Genomic DNA, 26,234 nt, shown 5'->3' with positions numbered 1-26,234 from the left:
TAGCCTGAGAATATGAAACCAGATGTGAGATGGAGACAAAGAGAATTGATGCGCAGAAAAATGAGGAAGAGAAATAAAAGACAAAAGGCCACAGACAAACACAACCGCAGCTAATTATAACTCTCACACCTTCTGATAACCGGATCCGGTTTTGAACAGTGAATTTTTACAGTGATGACAATTTTAAAGCTTGTATGGCATTTATGTTTTTGTTATTGCATTTATGTGGGGGTGCCACTCCAAAAATCTTGCATTGTGTACAAGACATGAGAAACCGGAAACAACAGTATGAGACCTGCACCACAGAGTCAGACACAGGGAACAAAAAGCTAGAGGTGAAGAAAAAAAAGTAAAAAAAATAGGGTCATGTAAAGTCGGAGGAAAAGGATAGAAAACAAGGTTGTCATTCTGCACTACGTCTACTCTGGCCCGACAGAAAGGATGACCCGCTTAGACACAAGGTGAAGAGTTCAGGTGCTTCAAAGAGGTCCAGTGCAACCGCAGCCCGCAAAGAGACAAGGGAGAGCTGATCCCAGACCAGCGTCCAAACAGCTTCTCAATAATTCAGCACATCATGATGCAACGCTCACCTCAGCCAGCGAGACAAAATCAGCGGTCCACATGCCCCTGAACAGGCTACAGTAGGGTTGCTCGGCTTGTGCATGGAGAGAATTGTTAAATGGCCAGGCAGGATTCAGTTGTTTTATTTGATGTGGGGCAGCACGTACACCCTAGATGGTGAAGACTGTCTTATTGGAGGTCATAAAATACATTTTGTGAGGATAATGATTTAAATCAGGGATGGGTGAGGATGGGCATTTACTTCAAGAAAGCAGAAGAAAGCTGTTCGAGATCCTATTCATGTCAACTGAAAGCAGTGGTGACCGGCTACTTTTTGAGATGCACAGGATGTTTTGAATGCCCTTCGGAAAATATCCCTTTAGGTCTAGATGGTGTAGTTATGGCAGCTATTTATAAGCATTATATAATGCAAGGTAAAACTCCCCTGAAGAAGTTTTGAACTCATTCAAAAATATCAAACCACCACGTCTGTAACAAATAAAATTACACACAAATTTTGTTGTGAGCTGTAAGCTGCTGTAAGCAGTTCTCACAGACAGACTGCAGAGTACACAGAGTACAGACTGCAGTATTTTTGTGTGAATGATCATATTTGGTCATAAATGTTTATCACAAAAATACGGGAAATTCTGTAAAATAAAACGGTAAAATTCCCTAAAGTGTCACATCTCACTGATTATTTTCCTCACGTTTTTATGAAAAGTTCTATTTAAATAAATGTCTGCTCTCGTGATACTGTGATGTCATACCATGATCAATCTATGTAGTGCTGCAGTAGGTTGAGCGGACGCTTTCAGCTCTGACGGAGAGGTCTAGCCATGAATTTTAACATTGAGCAAGCAATTATAAATCAATGAGAGATAAAAGGGGTGGATTCATGGGATTTCACTTTTTCAATTTTAGAAGGAGGGCAGGGACTTCATAGAACCATGAACCCAACAGCCTGTTTCCTGAGAATTGATGGTGAAGAATTCAGGTGAAATATATAAAATATAAAGCATTTTTGAAAGATCTATTGTTGAGCACATCATAAACATAAGCAGACTCTGAAAAAATCAAGAAACGATCCCTTTAATCTGACAGTAAAAAACTGTCTTTGAAACCAGTGGGCTTTGTTTTTGCCAAGAACCCAGATTCAAAAGTCATGGTTTAGTATTGGTGTAAAACCACCATGACGGACTGTCAACCAAATACTGGCGCCAGATTATGGCACTGATCAAAGCTTCAAGTAGGGCTGGGCAATATGACCAAAATTGAATATAACAGTGTTTTCCAGATTTATACCGGTTTCCTTTCCATTGCGACGGGAAATATATATTTAACATAACCGCTCATGCGCGTGACGCATGCAAACATGCAAATGCACGTTTGCACAAAATTATGAAAGTAGTGCCGCGGCATACAAAGACGCATTCTGTGTGAATGGCCTGTCAAAGTGCAACAGTGAAAAGGGACCCCACTGAAACAGTTTCGCGCCGTGTTCCGCACATTGTTTAAGCGACATACACCTGTAATATTAAACCATTATACCATTAATTATCTCAGCTGTTTAATCAAAATGATGCATTTTTTAAGAAACCTACCCACATCTACGGAGTGATAAAAAACAGACAAATGAAGATAGAAGAATACGGTTTCTTTTGTTTAAAAGCTGATACTCTGTTCTTTCATTTGACATATTGTTTGTCCATATATTCTTTACAGAAAATTTACTGTGAGCCATTAAAATTGGGTGAAAATGTAAAAAAACGCTGTTGTAGGTTGGCAACTTTTTTTTAAGAGGCAGGTGGCGAATGAGTTAATTCGATTTATTTTATCCAAATTTTCTGTTCTCCTATTGTAGTGCGAGTCATAGACAGATTCAGTACATGTTGCTGTGAGAAGAGAAGGTTCACACAGTTCAAGATTGAGTGATTGACACCGTTATGCGATATTTCCACCCAACAATAGGCGTAATACAGTTTAGGTGTTACATGATGTTTTTTTATTGTTAATTTTATTGTTATTATTTTAGTTAATACAATTTTTCGTTACTACAACCTTTTGAAGTCGAATCTCACTTTTATATTTTATATTTACAAAAATACTGTAGGTTTATTTAAGGAGCCTGTTTGATTTGGGGTAAGTTTTTCATTTTGTTTAATGTTTTTATGCTTCTGAGCACTCTAGACTACATGCAGCTACTATCACTTGGATGGTGTTATAGATATATCATCATTTGTATCTGTAGCAAAGTTCACAGCAGGAAGGAAGGAGGTGGTGAACTGGCGAACATTAAACAAACTTTAATCAAAATAAACAAACAATAACACGTAAGCAAAACCTCACGGTCGACTGCCGGCCACAATAACATAAATACAAACTAAACACATGTCCGGGCCCGGTCCTCTCTCGTCCGTAGTCCTGTCCCTCATCCTTTTATGCTACCGATCTCCTCAATGAGATATTCGCCTCACGGCTCTTATCCCGCCTTCCTCGTTACAGTATCGTTATCGTAACAAATACCAGAAATTATCATGATAGAGTTTTAGGGCCATATCACCAATCCATACTTTAGACCCTTGTGACTTTGTCCATTCTGTTCCCCTATTGCTGTCTTTTTAACAGCAACCCTTTTTAAGACCATTAAATGTTCAATTGATGTTCATCCACGGACAACATAAAAAATTGTCTTAAAATGTTCAATATAATTCTGATTCATTTCAGTATGATTACGGGAGGTGTGATTAGTAAGGTCATGGCCACTCAGCAGCCTAACACAGCTTTCCTGGGTCAAACTGCCTTACTACCAAGCTGAAGTATCTAATTGGCTATGGGTTTAATAACAAAGGCAAAGAACTTAGCTAAGAAAGAGGTGGAGTTTACCAGGGCAAGAAAGAATCCTCATTGGAAAAGGTGCAGTTGGACATATTTCATTCGTAGGGGACAAAGACAGGTTGCGTGGTGAAGGATGAGAGGAAGGCTGTCCTCTTTAGGTGCGGCGTGTTCCCCGGAGCAATGCACCGCATCAGGTCCATCTGTTAAAGCCCAGGAACCATCAGTGTGGAGGGACCAACACAGCAGTTGTAATTAGCCCCAGGATGCAAACAGCTAGCATCAAACAGATGCAGGGAAGTCGACACGTTGTTAACTGGTATGATTGGGGGTGGGATAAGGTAGGTGACCTACTTTGAATCGAGTGATGCAATCATGCAACACCTCAAAATGGAAAGCTGCCATCTATACAGTGAAACCAAATAAACCACAGTCACTTCTTAAAGGGATAAAAATGATGTCATCACTTACCCTTTTATAGTTTCAAATCTGTAGATATTTTGAGGAATGCTGGTAACCAAACAACGGGACAGAAAGATGCATTGCAGCTTGCAGTGATCAAACCAGGAACGCGTCAGTTATTTGTCTGCGATTTAACCAATACCCCACATAACCACCATTGCATTTCATGTTGAGCCATGCTTGCTTTAAGACCTCGAGAACAAGACACCCAGGTTAGAGTCAGATTCAGGCAACCTTCCCCCAACTTACCTCCCAAGACTGCGCCTCTGCATCACATGTGTACACACAAAGAACCTCAGACGATGTCATTGTTTCCATGGCATTGATCCCCAGTCTGCAGCTAGCAGAGCGCAGCTTTTTAGATCCACTTGGTTGCATGTCTGCATGCGGCCGTGGTCGCGCTGAGATGGATCTGTGAGGCCATGTCGTGTAAAACTGCTTCACAGCTTGACAACAAACAGGCTAATTGGTCCCTGTTCCTGGCCTCAGGAGACGAGGAGAGAGAGAGGCTGAGGAAACACATCCTAAAGGTGGGGTATGTGGAAAAGGCGCTCTGGAGCGTTCTGATGTGGGAAGTCACAGAGACCCTTCAATGAGCTTTACACACATAAACGCTCAAAGACTCTGTGAGAGAAGTGTACTCCTTTTCTCAAGTCTTGCTACTTAAGGAACTCGTATGTGCAACCACGCTCAATTAGAAGTGAAAGCATGTCAGAATGTCTTCTAGTTCAGTAATTCCTAAAAGGTAGACAAACCTCAGGAGGTTCCCGAGTTCAAGGGAATACTGTATTTTCAAGATTACGATTTGCTATGTAACAAAAATGATGGCTGTCAAAAATGGATTCAAGTTTAAAAATCATGTGTTTACTCGTAGGCGCAGTTCCTATCTTGCAAAAATTATAATTCTATTTTACTGAAAATCACTTCACTATTGTTTATTGTTCCATCTGGATTTGTAACTTATAAATACATTTGCTGCTAATTTCTCTCAAAAGGTTACTGCATGGCTAGCCCCAGAACTATAAAAACCTGTGAAAGGCAAACAAGTTCAGGTGTCTCATTAAAGTGTTTTTCAACCAAAGTATCACTAGGTTTAGTCTAAAACTCAATCATTATAATAATGTGAACTTTAATAATACCGACACAGTGCTAAATTATGTTCAACATTATAAGTTTAATGGAACAGGTGTATGATTTGGTGTTAATGAAAGACTTGCTGATTGGACTGTGGGGGTAAACAAGACGGTTTACACCTAGTATTAAGATTTATCTCGGTAAATCCAATCACTACTGGTAAAGAAAAAAAGATTGCGGTTTACACCTGGGTAATATGGCCGTCACATGGGTTTACGTTTTAAAGGTCCATTGCATAAAATTTAGCGACATCTAGCAGTGAGATTGCGAATTGCAACCAACGGCTCACTTTACCCCTCCTTTTTCGAAACACTACGGTGGCTGACACAGGACTAAGATGTCGTCACATTTTCACTTCTTTCCCAAAGGAGCTAACATGTTAACGAAAGTTTGTGCGTTTAGGACTACTCTAGAAACAACATGGGAAATTCCATGGAAGGGGACCCAGGGTAAATATAGACGGAAATTTCTCATTCAAAGGCAGGGGTTCTCAAAGTTTATATTCAAAGGTCCGAATCTGAATCCTTGTCAACGTCAAAGGTCTGGTACAATTATTATTAGAAAACTTTAAACATTGAAAACAACTTCAAAATAATTTAAAAACAAATCAACTCTATATGAAGAGTTTATTTTGAAAAAAACAGATAACTTGGTATTGGAAATGGCGTTTTGTTCGGTCAGTTGAATGTGCTTCTATTTTTTCTACCAGTCGCTGCACAGATAGACCAAGAGAAAGATGAGCTGAATCGGCAAACGATGCACTAGAGGGGCTGTACCGGCAACATTTTATTTACGCGATTTACCTGCAGAAGTCAGTAAACACTACTAAAGACGCCAGACGTGCAAAAGCAGCGCATAAAACGCTCTCTGCCACCTGAAAACAATTAAAAAGAGGCGCGTCTAACAGCAATAAAGGCTTTTGACATGATCGGTCCGCCACACTGGTTTGTGCGCATGGCGCGCCTGTGTGTGTGTACAAGGGCTGTTATTAGGTAATAAAAACATTACATTATGTAATGTCATCATGAACCTTTGAGAACATAGTTATGTATATTATTGCATTTCTGTCAATAGATCCTACAAAAGATGACACACAGCACCTATAAAGAAAACCTTTTATGACCCCATAGATCAACCACTAGGTAACGTTGTTAAAGCGGCCCTAACACACAGGGTTTCTGCCAATCTCATATTAATCTAGAGTACCTATAGAGTAGTATTGCATACTTCATATCTTATATATCACATTTATAAAAGATAGATACAGCTATTCGATTACTTCCAAAATCATACGACGCATGCGGGGGGAGGGGTAGGCTGAACTAAAGCACATTGTCAACTAAACAAAGACATCAGTTTCACTCAACGCATGTGGTTCATGTCCGGCTTATTTGGATATTGTCCGGATATTTGGAGCGCTGGGGCGGCTCCAAATATCAGTTTCAGCTCCATATATCAGTTTCAAACGATCGCCAAATCCAGCGTTATATCCACAGTTTATATAACATTCATCACCCAGATGCAGTGAACAAACAAACACCTGAAGTTCGCGACCATATGCTCTCTCTCCCTCTTTCTCTCCTGCACAAAAGTGAAAGTGATGTCTGCGCCTTCTTCTCCTGCTCTCCATGCTGCCGTGTGCTTTTCCGGGAGGATTGTTCAATAAGGGACTAAGAAAAATTGTTACGAAACAGTTTTATATATTCGAAAAAAACTTTCCAAAACCTGACCGGAGTACAGAAATGCTAGGTAATACGCCCAACTCGTTTTTTGACAAGTTGACCATGTTAAGCATGAGAAGACAGCACGTTTAACATTGTAAAGAAGTCAGAATGCATGACACATCGCTGCAGCACCCCTTTAATGCATGTTAGAAGCATAAAAATGATGCACGCTGTTCTTGCTAAAATATATATTTAAGTAATCTTAGTGAAGCAACTATATTAGGTTAGCTGATAAATTAAGGCATAGGAAAGAAGCCCTATGAATTCTTATGTATATATATTTTGCGCAATTCCAAAACTTCAGACAAAACTTCACTTTCTTTTAAAGCCATGTGCAACCTGCAAAGTCTAAACCCTTTGTTTTAGTTGTGATAGTTGGCTGACGGGTAATAGGGATGCATCAGGATTAGTGCTGTGGTCGCATGCACTTGAATACCCAAGAATGAGATTTGAGTGACTGAGTTCCGGTCACAAAATATTTTGAGCCCCATTTGCAACCGTACTCGCGCTTTCAGCTTGCGATCAAATTGCCAAATACTTGATGTAAACCAGACCGCTCTCCAAGGAAACGTGACCTGGAGCTGTGCAGTCAGGAAGCACACGTGTTAAGACCGGCTCGCTCTATGAGCATCTGAGTCACCCTGAAGTGTAAGGCATGGTGGGGAGGGTACAGCAGCAGCTGGTGTGTGGTGCCCGTCAACTACACTGCTTTAGAGTGAATCACTTCCCATCATCCTCTGTAATAGACTACTCTAAATCTCTTTCTCTGGCAAGTGATTTTTTTCACTCATTTTGTGTTTGTCTCTCTCACAGGCTCTTTTATTACCTTGCAACCACATCTAAAATCTCACCCCTATGATCTTACAATTAGTGTGTCAGGGCTAGATATATAGGGTGAGACAAAAAAAGAAAAACGGGCCTTTTAAAATTCATTTATGGTTATTAAAATGTGAAAATTTTATTTCATTTTCTTCAGAGCTGTGGCTTAGGTGTTTATATGGTCATACGTGTTGAGCAGTTGCGCTCATGTAGGTGTATCAGCTTAACTGTCATGTTCTCTTATCCTTATCTTTATCCTATTTACACTCTACTATTGGGAAGAGTAGAGAAAAAATTATAATACAAAAATTTTAATAAATTGCAATTGCACAAACCGTTTCAGATACTTACAGAAAACCTGTCATCTTCTCTAGCGGATCCCAGAATAACCATTTTCTGACTGGTGACAGTTTTTGATCAGCTCTACTAAATAACAAACACGTTGTAGTGGAGTAGGCGGGGCGAGAACGTGAATCGAGGCCGGTGAGTGAGTGTTAATGAGGGCCTACTGTGCGCGCACCGGTCTCGTATCACAGAGGAGATCGGGAGAATAAGAGAACGAGCGACCGGACCGTCGATGAGAGAGGACCAGGCCTGGATTTTAGTTGTGGTTTGCTTTATTTTGTCGGCAGTCGTCCGTGAGGGGCTGCCGGCTGTATTTTTACTTTGTTGTCATGTTATTAAATGTTTAAATGTTTGCCGGTTCCCGTCTCCTTTCTTCCTTACTATCGAATTTAAATGCATATGCACATTTTAACAAAGTGTACCTTCAGGATTACCATTTTTATTCCCTTGTATTATATAGTTCAGATAAAGATTGGACCAGCAGCTCGACAAAGCAATCAATGGGTTTATTTTGGCAAAGGCTGCCTGAGATAAAAAAAAGTGCATTGACTGAACAACATGAAAAGGAATTGACCCTCTTCCTTCAGCCCACAACACAAGTGAGTGCTTGAGTAAAGGATGGATACAGCAGCAAGAAAAAAAACAAGCATGAAAGAAAAAAGCACGGAGGAAGACAAGCAAGACAGAAAATCAGGGACTGTCAGATTTTTACCAGATCCACATGGATTTTCTGCCTCAGAACTCTGCAAATTAGAGCACCCGTCATTCACAAACCTCCACACATGTAGCCTCTTGCACAATCGCCTTTTAAATATTTACACTCGTTTAATTACACTTTTCTTCTTTTTAACCTTCTTTTTAACCTCAGATTCCTCACTTAAGTAAGCCCAGAAAGTCCAGGAAAAAAGGAGCAAATAGAAAAATACTTTTAAAAGACCTGACACTAGAGCATTGTGAAAACTGTAAATATGACATAGTGTCAATTTTTGACGAAAGAAATGCAGACTTTTAAGAACACACTTTATAACACACACACCCACTCACTCAATCCTCCAGTTTTTGCATTTCCTCAATAGCATACTAGAAACAAGTACAAAGAAAGCACGCTTAGAACATAGACACGCATGTAAGCACTTGCACCAAAAAACATATGCTGACCTGAGAGCTTCATAAGCAGTTCAGAAGCCACTTTGACGTTGATGTCCTGGTTGAGAATGCTGTTCTTGCCTAACAGGGGGCTCCCTTCCTCCTGTGGCTTTGTGGCTGCTGGGGGCCCATCCTGGCAAAAGCTGAAGCTGGGTCCCCTCTGAGAGCGCAGGGGCTCTTCCGCCTGGGGTTCCTCCTTAACACAGAACGGACCCTTTAGGGCCTCCTTCTGATTCGCTGCTGCAGGGTAAAAGAAACAGAAAATAGGGTTATCAACTATTTTCTGTCTCTCGTTTTTTGTGGTGGCTTGGAGAACCTGTTCATCCAAATGTGATAACTCAGTCATATGATTATCTTCCTTAAACACATGATAGCCCTCTGCTATAGGTCTCTAATCTCACACAACATGCTTGCATGGAGTTTAAATACGTGCAAGATTTAGAAGATTTTAGCTACAGCAGAGATCAAGCAGAAGAAAATCTATGCATAATTTGCCTTCACTGGTGATGAATTTGTTTAGCAGTCTCGCTTTGACTTTTCAAAACAACAAGAAGGTAAATGGATGAAGCGGCAATAAGCTAAATTGTCTTTTCAGATTTCGTTGAGATGAGTTTGAGAATTGACTGAAAGACCAGCGGGATCCTTTTATGGGAAGTGATTTCCAATGTTATGAAAGACAGGGACCATGTTCTCTCTGAGTCTGCTGTGATGCTGTTACAGTGTATTTATGTCTGTAATTAGACATTAATGATCAGTGGTGTAATATTTTCCCAGGATTTTAAAACTAACACTGACCGTTTTGAGGATGAAGATGAAAGCAAGACAGATTTCTTTTCTCACTCATCATGCAGTAAAAGTGGGTCATTTCTAATCAGGCTCCAATGAATAATTAATATAAAGACATGGAGCCTCTTCCTATGAGTGCCTGAAAAAGAAGGCTCTATTGGCTTTTTAACAAACGCTTGTTTTTTCCGATCACAGCGGGAACTTCTTGTGGACTTAAAATTGTATCTTACAAAAACATACAGTAATTGTAAAGAAAATTCGATTTGATTTATATAGCGCTTTTTTGCAAACCAGTTTTACATACAATTCGGCAGTGGTTACTGTAGTAAAGAGATATAAAAATAAATAGATTAATAAACAAATTACAGAATATCTAGTATTATAATGCATGGTAATACTGCATTTTTTCTCAATACGATGTACATTGATGAAACTGAAATCCATATATTGAATTGTTAACCAGAAGCTGTCGGTTGTTTAAAATCAGATTAAATGTATAGTATTATGGGTCAATGACGTGTTTTGTATCCAAATTCATTATTTTCCTAAAAAGAATTTGAATAAATACATGTCATATATCAAATGGACTTACAATATGTCCTTTATAAGAAACCCTTTTCATTTTATTGAAATTCAATAGATTTTTTTGAGTTTTGGTGTTTGAAAGACCAAAAATGTCAGGTGGTGCGGCCGTCCGAACATACAAACAGAGAACAAAACTGAGAAATAAATGTTAATTTTCTCAATAAAATTCTTAATAAAATATTTTGGCATGATTTTATGTTAAATTTCTTATATATGAGGGGAAAAATACTCAGTGCTAAATACATTAAATGTATATTATTTTAATTAATATATGGTCGCACCACCTGACATTTTCTTATTTGTCATTGACCCTTATAACAATATCAGAAATCATCCTTAATATCATGATGGGTTATTTACAAAAAAAAAACTAACCCTAACCCTTTCGTCACTGGGGAAAAAGCAGATTGTACTAAAACGTACAAATGAGATTGTACAAATAATTGCAATAAACCTGCCCGTAAAATAATTACAAATGGGCATTAAATTGTGCTGCTGATATCTGCATCACATCTTCTCCTACTCTTCTGTCAGACTTTTTCACGCAAATGCCTACCCATCCTTTACCATGCCGCCCTCACTCCTCCTTTCATGTCTCTAACAGATCAGCAGCGATCACTCACTCCTCCATCTCTACCACAGCCCCCCAGCAGCGATCTGATCTCCTCTCTGCCCCGAAACCATGTACGTACACCATCCGCCGCAGCGCTCACCCTTCCCATCAATCTGCGTGAACCCACCGCCGCTCCACTCCGATGACTCTGATTAATGGTGACGTGTTTCCTAAACAGCGCTGAAGATCGAGGTTAGGGGAAAGGACGCGGCTACCCGAGATAAAGAGCGCAAGGAGCTATTGGAAGGGCTTGTGACCTTCACATGTAGAGTTCAGGCGGAGAACGAGGTGGTCTACGTGGGGGCACCGTCTGGAAATGTCACCAGTCAGATTTCAGCGGACGGACTTAGCGTAGCCCGGTCAGCACCTGGAAGGGCATCCTCTAATTAAGAGTGTGTCGGGTCGCGTGTCCTATCAGACAGGGACAGGGCACACGGAACACGCAGAAGCACCCTCTTTTTCAAAGACGCGCAGAAAAGTACAAGCTCGAGACGCTAGCGCGGAGATACAAAGTCACACCACTCCGGTGACCTTTCGGTTTGCCGCTAAAAATAGAGCAAAATTTCCATTCGAATTCATGTTACAGTGAGCACTGAATAATTTATCAGCTTAATCCTCCAGCCAAGTTTGTTTTTTTCCTCATAAATCTCAAACGGCTCCAAAATACCAAGATTAAGCTCACTGAAAAAGAGCGATTTCTGTTTACTGACTGCTTTATTAGACTTTCATAAAGGAGTAATCCCGAGTGCCTATCTTGATCTTTCCAATTCCGTGATGTCATCACATCACCTTAAACAAAAAAATGTGCTAATAAAAGTCTGTCACATTGAAGTCTTGCATTTTCATATTTCACTCGGCACCATTACCTCAACCTCATGTTATTCCAAACCTGTATGACCATCTTTCTGATATTCCCTTATAAACTTCCTTTTTAGCACTAAAAATAATATTGGAAAAGGTTTTTAATCTGCCTTTGCATCTATTTTAAAACCCAAGCGATTCTGCGCCCATTCACAGTAATTTCATTGCACAGAGTGACCAACACAATCTTGCTCTTTCTCTGTGTTCAACAAAACAAGAATAATAATATAGGTTTGCAGAGGAGGCCGAGTAAATAATGACAGAATTATAGTTTTGGGTTAAATTATTCCTTTAACAGTTCACCAAACAGCTGCCAACTCTCTCTCACACTAGCTGCCTCCATTCTCTATTCTTCTATTTCTGAGGCTGGCCTCACGCTCCCGGTCAGTGTTACATCAACACTGAGGTCTATCTCTGCTCTCACCGGTGAGGTTGTCATCTTCCGCTGCTGTCACCTGGCCTCCGTTTTTTTTGCCTCTGCCTCCTGTCCTCCTCTCTGCGGGCTGATTCGTCACTCTGTTGGGCTCTTGTCCAGTACGCTGTCACCTCTCAGTCTGCAGCGGCTGCCCACTATTGGACCACTTCATTAGCTTTCCACCTCTGTCACACAGCTCTGCTCTCGGCTTTGACAACTGGTCACCGCTCTCGCCAAGGCTGGCTTAACGTGGCAGGTTAAGGGGCCAACATCAGCCAACGGTTCGCTACGGTAGGCAAGCTTTGCAACAGGAAGCAGCAAGTGTGGAGATACACATCTCTGGATGCGGGAGTGGGGCTGCTCAAATGCACTGCATAGATGATGTCAGAATTGAAAAAAGTCCATTTGAAAAATCATGGTGGACACTACAAAGAGCAAATGAATGGAAGGTGGGGGATGGAGATATCGCTCCTCACCAATTTTAACACCTCCCTCAATTGTACTAGCCAATTATCTGCCCAGGACCATAGTCACACCCGTGTCAGTTTGTCAAAGAGGAAGAAAAAATGTGTGAACTGTTATTACTGAATTAGGTACAGCAAGCATGTGCAGGGGCCTGCATTTCAAAGAGCTTCCCTGGGCTTTCATCTCCAAATCAAAATGTGTATCGCAACTGGATGGCTGACAGTTGTGTCAGCGTGGAGGAAAATCAAAGCGGATTGGTCTAAAACTCAGAGGAGAACCAGGCAGTCCAAAGAAATGATAGGCCAATTATGTCAGAGGTCAGCGAGAGTTCACCCCATGCGTGTGTGAGGATGTGTGTTTCGCCTGGGGAACTCTAAAACACTGGTCTGCGATTTTTCACTTCATCTCCACCATCTAGTTCTGTAATTTCCATCCCATTTTTGCTTTTTTGTTACTCGCTGTTGAATGTCTCACTCTCCATAGTTTACTCAAGGTGGGTGTTTGACAAACCAATAGCAGAACACTACATTCACTTGCGTGTGCAAAATCAGAGCTTTATATATTTATAGATAATAGTTTTTTACTGTCACACCATAGGACACAATTATGGTTTATTTGTCAACTACTCCAAATTAACTATGATTTCACTGCAGTAACCATCTTTTTTGTTTTATTTGTTGTAAAACCACAGTAATCACAAATTTACCGTCGTCTCACCAAGTAACAATACAGTATTATTTTGTATTTGTAATTAACCAATGTTGTATGATTTTTGTAGTAGAACAATGGTTATACAAGTTGAAATTAAATTTGGTAATTCAATCACAATCCCCACAAAACATAAGAAATACACATTCAAATTCAAAATGGCAAGATTGCTCACTGCAAGCGATTTAAATTCTGGGGAAAAAATATTTTATTTTATTAATTTATAATTCACTATAGTTTTGTAAACGGCGGCAGTACTTTAAATTAGGTAAATGTAACATTTAGTTTATCCACACTAATACACAACACACTGTCCAAGAAGTCCTGACTCTTAATTCATCCTATTTAAAAACTATCTGCACAAAAAATATTAATAATTGACTAGTAAACTATCCTACCATATTCCTTAATCTCAATCTTAAAAGGTCATCTTCTCTAGTAGAGCACCCATTAACACATTCTTGAAATTCCTTGCTGCTGTCTCGAACACAGCAAAACATCTCAGCCGTCTATCAATTCCAGGTTGATGTTGCTGAGGTGCCTTTCTAATCCTCTGGGACTCAAACCCGCTTGTTTAGGAGTGTAGGAACATGGTGCCATGGTACGACGAAGGGGCAGCAGCATGTTGATTGTGAAATCTGCATGCTCCACCAAGATGCAGATGGAGTTAACTAAGCTGGAACAGTCCCTGCGCGTCCAAGCAAGAGGTCATGCGATGGAGCTGAGGGCGCTAATCATTTCCAATTACGGATTCTTTTTTAATTATGAATTATGCATGAATTTTTAATTAATGTAATGTTCCGAAGGTTTTCATTTTTCCCTGTGCAGAGATCTCAATCTAATTACTCTGCATTAAGTGCAGGAGCAGCGACCCTGTTGCAGACCTTTTGGGTAACCCCTGGTCAGCCCTCTCGCATCAATCTTGTAGCTGTCTCACAATTACCTTTTCTTTCCGAAATAACAACATGTAACTAATAGTCTGCAGTTTTGGTTTTGTTTATGTTAACTACCGAAGTTTTGTACTTTGTATTTTATCAGCCAAACTATGTGAGAATTCATCAGTCAACACCAGTGCTAATTATTTTCTGTTTAACTTTTCACTTTACCAAAGACAGTTTTGAAAACATAGTTTGAAACCTCATCCAGCAGTTCTTGGCCACCATTGATTAACATAGTATTATAAATAGCTTTGTTCTGTCTAACACAAAGGAAGAGTTTTTGAAGAATGTAAGAAAGCAAACAGTTCTGGGGCACTTTTGACTACCATTGTAATTTTTTCTACTATGGTAGTCAATGGAGGCCAATAACTGTTTGGTCACAAGGATTCTTCCAAATATCCTTCTCTGTGTTCATCAGAACTAATACATTCATACAGTTTGGGAATAACTCAAGGGTTAGATAAAGTATTATTTTGTGGTGAACTGTCCCTTTAACACAATCAGTTTCAGCTTGATTATGATATCACCTAAATGTTTACTGAATCTTGATTCTTATAAAATATTACGCAAAATTTAGACCTACTTTATCGGTTACTGTAAATACTATATATTGATTAAAATTAGACTCCTGTTAAACATGGCTTCAACAAGGACTACATTATCAATAAGTCACTGACTTCTGCGTTCCATTGAACATTTTTATGGCATCTTTAAATATGTCTTTAAAATAAACTGAACAGAAATAAAAAAATCAAGGTCTGACAGTACTGGGATGCAGGATGGTAAAGTATGGCTATAATAAACAGGCTCTCAATGGCAGATCTATAACTGAGGTTAAATATTAATCATGCAGAAACTCGGCCCTGGAGGATCTTAGCTACGGCTTCCCATCTAGCAAGACAATTTCTATTACCTTTGCCAATCCCTAATTATATTACCAATTCGGTCATGCTAAATGCAAATAATTGGATGAATTAAGTTGGTTTACGTAATCTTGCATATTTGGCAATTTTCTAATATTGTGGTTTAACCTTTAAAGGGGTCATGTGGCACGAACACACGTTTTTGGTGTGTTATATGTTGCCGATGCATGTATTAGACATGTAAAATTGCTAAAATTAAAGTTGCGGAATAAAAGGTGCATTATATCTGAAAGCTAATGCTCACCCAGACCTGCCCGAAACGCTTCGTGTAACCACACCCCCACAAATCTACGTAAGTTTGTGGTATGAGTTGACTAAGACTTCCCAAATTTATCTGCAAGTCAGTACTGTCAGTACACTTGCTTTGGAACCTGATGTGGTAAGAGGTGTTACATTTCCATCACACGCTTCATTCAACCAATCAATACGCACTGGTTCCTGGCCAATCATAGGACACCTTGCTTTTCGGAGCAATGAGCTTTGTGAAAAATCTGCGCAATTCAAAGCAAAGAAGAGATACCAACATGCACGGTATGTGTAAAAAACAGCGTATGTGAACCTTAAATCGTGTATACACATTGCATTACATCTAAAAGCCGTGTCATATCACCCCTTTAAACTGTGTGATATATTCTCTGAAAACACGGATGGAAAGATTACAGGACTGTATGTTAACTTTTTTGCACAATGCCCAGGTGTTACAGAGGTTGCAGTCTAGTATGTGTTGTGTGACTATTGGTTAACGTTGATTAGCTGCACCTGATGCGATTGGCTGATGCAAGCTAGACTCATGTTACTTGCTAGAACTGACGCTATGCTTGATTCCTGTCAGGACCACTGTCCTCAAATATGTAAACAAAAGCAATATTTAAGGTTGGTGGAATGAAAGAATGCAAACTCTCCGCCTGTTCATGTAGCCTTGTATGGACCGATTGCAGCAATACATGTCCCCCAAAACAAAATGATTGCCACCAAAACAACATCATTCCCTCAACCAAATTAGCATGTCTAAACAGCATTAACAACATGCCTAATTATGCAGACAACTAGGTTAAACTAGCAGTTGAGCTGGAAGGGGAAACATGCACCCTGTAGCTCTCACTATCATGATTGCATTCAATTGAAGGAGTTAACTACTATGCTTGCAGAAGGATCACATGATTTACCTGGACACACACTTTTAAATCTGTATAACTCGCGACATCCATGAACTAGGCAGAGAGCTTCCCTCCGTATTGGACCTCGCATGCTAAATGTAGCGTGGGAAATTTTTCCCCTCACTTTTCAGAAGCAGATCTGATATGTGATGTGAAAATTTTGAAGAGTGAAACCGGCGGATTCGAACTTGCTTTGCGGTAGAGTCAGAACTATATTTCATGCATCTTTCGCACTACACTACCAAAATTTCTTGCGCTTCCAACGTACATGTTCCTGCAATAAATACATCAATAAAGTATTACTTTGAATTGACCTGACCAGACAACCAAGGTATGGCAGTCACCAGCCCCCTCCATACCCAATTGACGCCCCTGGTGCGGTGTGTGTGAACTGCTTGATGTGTCTCACGGAAACTGAGAGCCCTATTGATGAGCTTAACAAAGAAGAGCGCAAACGGCAAGCACTTTATTAGAAACGCAGAGATTGTCACCCAAACGTTTTCTCTAGAGTAATACAATAAAACACTGTTGTGACTTATTGCTGCACGCGTATATGTCAAATACAATAACATCTAAGTTGATACTTTCTGGCTTGCAATATCTGAGACACGGTGTTTGCATTGTGCAGACAAGAGAAGAAATATCTTGCACTTGAGAGGACTGCTAAGTCTTGCTCTTTACATACACTCGACAGTGCGAGTTATTTTGAGCGACACATAAGCGGGAACAATATGCTATGTATAGACCTTACGCATGCTGAATACATAAAACATGACTGTTGTAGTTAACCAGCAGTCACTTTTGGAAATGTCATTTGTAATATGTATTCCTCGGTGAGCTTAGTACGGTCAGATCACTGCCGCTTGCTTAACGGAACAAACGCAGAGAGAAAAGCACCAAGGCTGGCAGCAGTAGCAAAAGTAAAACTAAAGATCATCCAGACAGCTATCCATATGATTTGGAATAGTGCATCGAATGTCCGAGCTAGTGAGCATATCGAGTAAAGTAATTCGTAAACGAGGGCTTAAACTGCTTACATACGCCTGGATGAGCTGCAACAACGTGGATATATCTAAAGAAATTGCGAGCTGAGAGAAGAACAAATTAATCATGAAAGGCGATGACAAGCAGAAGTGAGTGCGGCACGATTAAGCAGCTGATAAGGAGCAAGAAAGGCAACCTAAATAGGACTCAGTCTAGTATGTATTGTATGACTATTGGTAAACATTGATTAGCTGCACCTGATGTGATTGGCTGATTCAAGCTAGACTCATGTGACCAGCCAGAACTGACGCTACGCTTGATTTTCCATCTGAGTTTTCAGGTTAACAGGACTTTTATTTTGATTGGTTGTCCCGAAAACGTTTGAGTTTCACTGTGTTTGATTGTAGCTGTACTGAAACTGTAAAATGCTTGTGAAATAAACTCTCAGAGCAACTCTGGAGATGAAGTTCATGTGTTCATATCTTCATAAAGTGAGCCGCAGACAAATCCACGACTCTCACGCTTGTAGTATGTTAAACTGTGCAGCTCATTCACCCAGACCAGCCAGATGACAGATTTAAACAGCAGGATTGCGTATCCGCATCTAGTTTTATGGACTCAATGCAGCCAGAAAACGAGTTTCACTGGCAAAATAGACCAAAACTAAGTAAAATAGCGGTGCGCCATTGATTAACGTCACACACGAACAAGCAAAACGACAAACGCGCTTCACACAAAAAAGCAGCTGCCAAACTGTATTGCAGGTGTGTTACACTGGTAAATTTATTCTGCGCAAAGACCGATTATTCCATAGTAAGTTTTTAGGTAGCACTGTAGACCCATGTATGGTACGACTTTTGTAATGATTGTCACTGTTTATGGCAAAAGAAAGCCATCTATTTATTGTCTTTGAAGTATTTAAGACAAGTGTACACTTAATTCAGACTCCAAGCTCACAACTAAAAGCTAAGCTAAAACATAATTTATTTTGTCGCAGCACTGTAAATTAAGTGTCACCACAGGAAACACTATTTAATATGCTGTTCCTTGTGCAGACTGCCAGGCATATTAAAAGGTTAAAGGGATAGTTACCATTAAAATTCTTTCATTATTCATTCACCCTCATGTGATTCCAAAATTGTATGACTTCTTAGTCCGCTGAACACCAAATAAGACCTATTGACCAAACAACATTGGCTCCATTGACTTCCTCTGTATGGACACAAAACCACTGAGACATTTCCCAAAATATAATATTATGTGTTCCCCAGAGGAGAGTCTTAAACAGATTTCGCACGACATGATGCCGAATTAATGTTGACAATTTTTCTTTTCGGGTGAACTGTCTCTGTAATAACCAAACTTTATGAGAACCTTTTTGTTCAATTTAAAAAAAAAACATGCTTTATCCCAACCTACCTGAGAGCTTTATTAGGAGGTCTGTGGCCGTCTTGGTGGTGATGTCTGGGCTAAAGAGCGAGGCAGCTGTTGGTCCAGGGCCTGGTGGACTGGACTTAAGACCAGATAGATCCAGAGAACTATTGCTGCTACTGGGCCGTTCCCTACACAGGGCGAAGGGAGACATCACAGACACATCCCTCTCCTGGGGTTCCTCCTTAATCTGGACGTGGTTTGAGGGTTCTCCAGGGGAGGCCAGCAGACGTACATCAGGCTGGCTCAGTGAGGGAGACGTGGAAGTATCTGTGTTCAACACCTGATCGCCAGTAGCGCAACCATCCCCCATGAGCAGGCTCTCGCTCTCCTCTGTGTCAGTGCCGGGTTCATCTTTGACTTTAAGGTCGTGACGAGGGAAGTGCTGATGGCAACGCATGTGCAGCTTGAGGCTAAAGTGGCGAGAGGATGTGAAGGGGCAGAGTTCACACTGGAAGGTCTCCCCGCGGTCCTGGTGCTGATGGACCTGAGAAGATGAAAAAATTTGATCAGATGAAAAATAAGCATATCATAGAGGAATACTCTCACAGGGTTGCAGGATTATACCTGCTACAATTAAATATTATTGAATTATGTGTTTTGAAGAAACTTTAACAAATCAGAGATAAGTAAATTGAGAATTTAAATGGTTTGGCAAATTTAGTTAACAGGCATATCAGTCCACATTACTGTGTTTTCCTGTACTGTGCCAAACGAAATTGAGTTATAAACAAATATCACCTAAACAACAAGTAAGGGATAATCCACAGGTAGCATTCCATTAAACGGTTTAAATGTACACCTTCCAGCCAATCAGTATCGAGTGCAAACAGATTATGGTATACATTTTTTTTCAAATATTATTTACAATCATTTAATATTTCATACATGTAGTTTTATTGGAATACATTTTAGACCAGTGGCCACCAACATGGTGCCTGCGGGCACCTGGTAGACTGCATTAATTTTGTGGTGCCCGCCAAGCAAAGGGCTCAACAAACAAAAGCTACACATGAGTGCTGCATCGTCGTATCATTTGCGTGTTTTTAAGCTTTGCCAATGTAAATATATTCAAGTAAACAAATATGCAAAAGAGCACTAAATGTAATCACTGTGAATTTGATGTGCATTCTGTGCATAGACATATCACACAAAACGCAAAGACACACATTATACTCATTGTACACCATCTGGAATGCTGTTCTAAAATACTTTAGCCAAAGTCTGACAGGAAAGTGGATCACTATTACCTCCTATAAAAGACTTATACAGTGCGTTTCTAAATAGGTATTCATGGTCACCTCCGAAAGCCGCACATTTATTGTGTTCCATATGTGCGCTCTTAGTAGGGTTGGGAATTGTTTGTATTTTATCGATTCCGGTTCCAATTTTGATTCTCGTTATCGATTTCAATTCTTATCGATTCCCAGCTCCGATTCCACAGTTGAAGTAAAACATTAAGAAACTACCTATATGGACATTAAGCCTGCTTATTGACTTGTTTGCAATATATATACTGCATAAATATATATATATATATATATAATATGTACACTCACCTAAAGGATATTAGGAACACCATACTAATACTGTGTTTGACCCCCTTTCGCCTTCAGAACTGCCTTAATTCTACGTGGCATTGATTCAAAAAGGTGCTGAAAGCATTCTTTAGAAATGTTGGCCCATATTGATAGGATAGCATCTTACAGTTGATGGAGATTTGTGGGATGCACGAAGCTTCCGTTCCACCACATCCCAAAGATGCCTTATTGGGTTGAGATCTGGTGACTGTCGGGGCCATTTTAGTACAGTGAACTAATTGTCATGTTCAAGAAACTAATTTGAAATGATTCGAGCTTTGTGACATGGTGCATTCTCCTGCTGGAAGTAGCCATCAGAGGATGGGTACATGGTGGTCATAAAGGGATGGACATGGTCAGAAACAATGCTCAGGTAGGCCGTGGCAATTAAACGATGCCCAATTGGCACTAAGGGGCCTAAAGTGTGCAAAAGAAAACATCCCCCACACCATTACACCACCACCATAATTGCATTAATGAGAAATTGAACAGGTGTTCCTAATAATCCTTAAGGTGAGTGTATATATATGTGTATATATATATATATATATATACACATAGAACCATGTTTTACCTGATTTATTACAATTTGTATTACCATAGCTGAACTATATTATGGTTAAACCGTAGTAACTTTAATGAAACTATGGTTAATTTGTGGTTCCTGTGCTTTTTAATCCAACTACTATAGTTAAAATATGCTTACTTAAGTAAAAATATTGTTAATTTTTAGGGCTATTATTAAGATATCAGCAGATTACGCAACACGTTTACTTTTACTTTTCTGAACATATGCACACAGGAATTGATAATAGGAATTCAAATTATAATCTCAAGCATTCAATTCCTATTTCTTTTGTTTTTGATCCGATTCCTAGCCTTTCGATTCCGATTCCAAATTAGAATTGATTTTCGATTCCCAACCCTAGCTCTGAGCAGCAAATAATTTATAATATATAGCCTATTTATGAAATAAGACAACCTACAGTTATTCTATAGCAGAAACCTAAATTTTCCTTAGTGATTTTGGACGCCAAATTATAAAGAAGGTATGTTTTGTTCTCTTTGACTCACTTGACGGATACAGTGCTTGATAGCAAATGTTTATGTAGGCTAATTCTGTATGCGCAAATTCAAGTTAAATAAGTTTACTCCTCATGTGGATAACGTTACCAGCTAGACTAAAGACGAAAAACTATTTAATATGTATGATTAATTATAACTTAACCCTAAAATTTAAGTAAAATGAAAATATATTGCATCACATTATGCATCGCACATTTTACAGTTTGAAAGTATTTTCTTATTGTATCCAACAAGTAGCCCTCTTGATGATTTATCTCTTCAGGTAGCCCTCACTTAAAAAAAAGGTTGGAGATCCCTGTTCTTGACCATAAGACAACATACATATATTAAATTCACACCTAGTGACAAAACTAGAAGGTTCCCTATTATGATCAGCAAGTCACAAACAAAGATCTAGTTTAAAGAAAAGATTGTTTGTGGAGTGTACAGTTTCATTATTAATAGCGGAAATGTTTGCGAGAGAACAGAACTATGCAAATTCTAGAATTCAGTTTTTTCGACGCATCGGGATAATAATATTTGACACTGATGCAGAATTAATACATTAATCCACACTTGTCACAAATCATAAATAAAAATCATAAACTGAAAAAAAACTCTCTGTAAAATAAACTGTCCTCTCTCTCTGGAAGACTAAGATGGATTGAAATGTGACCATCTGAATTGTAAATAAATCGTAAGTAAAGCATTAGAGCAAATGAAGATTCACAGCTCTAAAAAAATATATTATATGATTATGTAAAATTGGTCTAAATAGTCAAAAATCATGATTCGAGTAATAAAATCCTGTGGCCCTACTTTCTATAAATTACGTTTTTCATTTGTGATTCTGCATGAGATGGAATTATCTACATATGGATGTCATACATTTTGGTGTGTGTGTTGCTTAGTGACTGGAGTCACCTTCATGTGTGACTTGAGATTGTCTTTACGAGCACATCGAAAGGGACAGAGGGGACACTGGTGGCTTTTCAAGCCTGTGTGGATCACCATGTGCCTCTTCCAGTAGCTCTTTCTCTTGATCACCAGACCGCATACTGGGCACTGAAAGGGTTTCCCTCCATCCTCAGGAGAACCTGGAGGGAAAAAATACTTATTGATCAGATTCTTTATAACACTGAGAGCTTGTGGTGAGAAAATTATGCTAAATATTTAAAACCATATTTTACGATTGCTATCATGATGGTTATACATTTTTAATGACTGTAATTTTTATATGCAAAGCCCTGTTCAAAGATGCCAGACTATAAGAGACTATTGATTGATATAAGAGAGATTAAAAAGGAGGAGACAAGACAATTGAAGAATAATTTTAAATTCCACAAAAATCTGATATTTGGACACAAGTAAAAGACATTTGTTCATATATGGCAATATATCAGATTTCTCTAAGGGGGGGCAGAAATTGTTATTTTTTATAATGCAGCAGTCTTTCACTCATAAGAATCTATTACCTTATAGACTGTATTGTTGATTTGACATGTTTTTTGAAGATTTACGTAATTACATATTGATGTAGTATGCCTAATACCAGCACAAAACATTACAGCACCTTAAATATACCTGCCAAGTGGACTAATTTGTCTTTTAAGGGAATTTTGGTAGATTTTGACTTTTTAAAACTATCTCACATTAAAAATATGTTGTTTTTATAAATAAAAAAAATTAGCTGATGCATCATCCCGAGGTGCAAATATAACTAGTAGAAACATAAACTAGTAGAAGGACAAAGACACTTAAATATTATATGTGCTTTAGGAACACAGTAACACATAGGCTAAAAAGCCTTTTACTCTTGTCACCTTTCCATCTATTCGTGTGAATGAGATAAATACTATGAGGCACGATTATGCCGATCAATGCCAAAGACACGTCTCACAAAGGAAGCCAAACACGAGGATGTTTTTAGTAAGCCGATTATTGTTGTTGGCTTCATATCCGGTGTCCATTAGAGCTTAATTGGTCTTATTAGAAGCTGGCATGATTGCATTACAAATTCTACTAGGGCCTGTCAGGATGGCTTAATAAGTATTCCAGTCGTGTTCCTCGAAAAACATCTGGTAATCAGTGTTTGGTGAAATTACCGCGCTCAGGCATTCATTGACCCGGGGTGTAAAACTTCGAGACTGCCTATTTGCAACAATAAACCACCATCTGTGGCTCAACCTCTCCCGGCAAAGGGATCACTGTGGAAACCGCTCGTGACGTACAATGACTGAAGGTCTTTGGTATCAAGGGAAAGAAACGCGAGCTGTTAGCGCCTTTTCTATTTTTTCTGCCTGGTTTGTACTGGACAGATATTTCTGTGGCGACCATCTTCCAAGCCAGGTGAAACTCAAATGGGATTTTAATTCAGTTAGTTTTATTTGGTATTTAGCCCATACATTTAAAAACCAAGCAATATCAGACTAACCATGTTTGGATCGCTGAGAGCATTACAGTCTCTCTTGTGTGTCAAATCCCAGCCATTCTAAACCATTTCAACTCTATTTCACTCTCCTTTCTACACTGACTAAGTTGAGTCTTTTATGACAGTCAGTCCTGACTCCAAGCCATATAACTTTACGAATTAGCCAAAGATCAGCCATATCTCTGGCACTTTATCCCAAGCCTGTGCTGAATGGAAACTCTGATGGCTGTGCCGGCTCTGGAGTCTGACCTAAATTCCGGGAGAATCTGCTGAGATGGTCTCCGACTGTTCAGGCTATAGGGAGCACACAAACTGCCGGCCTCCGTTTGGCAGGCTGCACATCCGCGGGAGATGAGCTGGGTCTGGGAACGTGCCGCCAACTCCAGCAAACCCCCACTGTGCAAACAGACCTTTCCCAGATTCAGCAGCCAACCTCTTCCAGACGAAGCATGACCTTATGGCACTACTGAATCACTACACAGTGCATTCTTCAGTTGTGTAATAATCAAAGCTATAGACACTATTACCTCAGAAAATAAAGAATAACTATTTATAAATGATTAAGGTCAAAAATATAATATAGGGTATATCCTTCCAGGATTGGGTGCTACACTGTAAAAAGTTTTGCTGCATTACATTTTTTAAAAGACTTATTTAACGTAATTTCAACTTTTAATAGTAAATATATTAGTCAAATTTATTTTACTAAGCTTGTTTTAATATTGGTGTTTTGATGCTAATAGCTGTAGTAGTTGTGGGCTCATTTTAAGCCAGTGTGATGTCATTAGTTTCATCCCACACCCAAAAAGACAAAATTGCATATATTTCAGGAAGAAACTCTTACCTGCTTGACTGCTGGGCTTTGCCCTTCCCTTGGGGATTGTTGGCAGCAGAAGGTCCATGGTCTGAGTTGGGGTGGGCACCTTCTGGTTCCTGTCTAACAGGGGCTTGACATCCTCAGTTGCTCCCAATACCAAAGCCGGCTCTTTCTTATCAGCCAGAAGGTTCCCTGCTGCTCGTGCCGCCACCTCCTTTAGCAGAGCTGCCGAGGAGGTCATGGAAACCAGGGAGAGAAAGGAACCAGCTGAGGCCTGATGCTCAGATGAGCCCACCTGCTGCTGACTCCTTTCAGACACCTTCTTTGAGAGGGCAGCCAGTGTGGAGCTGGCCGACTGGGGACTAAAGGGCGAAGCGAACGCTTCAAAGCGCACCGTGTCATCTGACCGGGTACCCAAGCCTGCCATTGAGGAGGAAGAGGTGACTGAAGAGGAGGAGGATGAGGAAGAAGAGGATGAAGATGCCGAGGTGGAGGATGCCACTGCGCACTTGTCCTGGAGCACGGCGTTAGCTGCTGCCTTCAACTTCTGGATTGCCGAATCTGGTGATAGACTGCTGCCGCTGGGCGCCGATGACCATTTGTCTGCCACGCCTACCCATACAAAGCCACTGCTTCCTGAGTTAGGGCCATTGCTGGGGCCAAATGGGTCACAGGGCTCTTGCTTGAGAGTCGCTACAGATGCGGGCGAGGCCGAGTTGGAGTTGCCACTGTTGTTGCTGCTGTTAGCCAGTCTCCTAGCGAGGGCACTCAGCTGCTGTGCGTGATGTGAAGATGGAGAAAGTACCAAGCTAATAGGGGGCGACTCTGGTCCTCTGCCTGTTCCACGGTCTACTCCTTCCAGCTTCAGCGAGCCAGCCTCTAGAAGACGCCGCAGGTTGCTGCTGAGGGGCTTCCCCAGGGCCTGGCTGGAATCTCCGTAAAGAGAAGACACCACAGAGGACAGAGTGTCCTGGGTCGAGAGGACCCCACTGTCCAAGCCCAGAAGCTCCAGAGAGGCACGTTGAACCGGCGTGGGGCAGCCCAGGGAGCTCTCTGCTGAGGTGTCATGGTCGGGTCGGGGGCCATTGTCCGGGGAACCCCGCAGCTCATCCTGCACATCACCATAGGACGATTCAGAGGGGCTGTCAGAGACGTTCCCAAACCAGCCATCTTCCTCGACTGAGCCACCTTCTGGTCCACCATCCTCTACCGTGTCCACATCTGTAATGCAGAAAACAATGAATGATATTCTAGCAAGACAATATAACAGTGTCTGCAATTTGACTTGTCTTAAGCAAATTAAAACTGTACATTATTAATAAATGCTATATATCCTAAAGGGCAAATTTGTTAAGACAAATTGCTGACAGTACTTCCCTTACAGCCATCCTTTGACCTTTTCCAACTGACTTTCTCATTACGACTAAAATGGATGGTGTTAAATAAATA

The 26,234-nt window shown here is 40.2% G+C and overlaps 1 protein-coding gene across 4 annotated transcripts in view; it reads right to left on the bottom strand.

Moving 5' to 3' along the window:
• The window catches only part of znf827 (zinc finger protein 827), a 67,880-nt gene that overhangs the window by 24,556 nt on the left and 17,090 nt on the right, over positions 1-26,234 (bottom strand). For all 4 annotated transcript variants that reach the window (XR_008909171.1, XM_056768694.1, XM_056768676.1 and 1 more), the window contains exons 2-5: positions 24,813-26,006; positions 22,462-22,634; positions 18,881-19,379; positions 9,039-9,266 (exon numbers count right to left, since the gene is read on the bottom strand). Coding sequence is in view for 3 of the 4 variants with exons in the window: in XM_056768694.1 (XP_056624672.1) it covers positions 9,039-9,266; positions 18,881-19,379; positions 22,462-22,634; positions 24,813-26,006 (2,094 nt within the window). In the remaining variant the exon portion in view is untranslated. The remainder of the gene's footprint in view (positions 1-9,038; positions 9,267-18,880; positions 19,380-22,461; positions 22,635-24,812; positions 26,007-26,234) is intronic.

Source organism: Triplophysa dalaica, chromosome 2, assembly GCF_015846415.1.
Source record: "Triplophysa dalaica isolate WHDGS20190420 chromosome 2, ASM1584641v1, whole genome shotgun sequence".
NCBI classification, from domain to species: Eukaryota; Metazoa; Chordata; class Actinopteri; order Cypriniformes; family Nemacheilidae; genus Triplophysa; species Triplophysa dalaica.
This window is presented reverse-complemented; position numbering and strand designations above follow the sequence as displayed.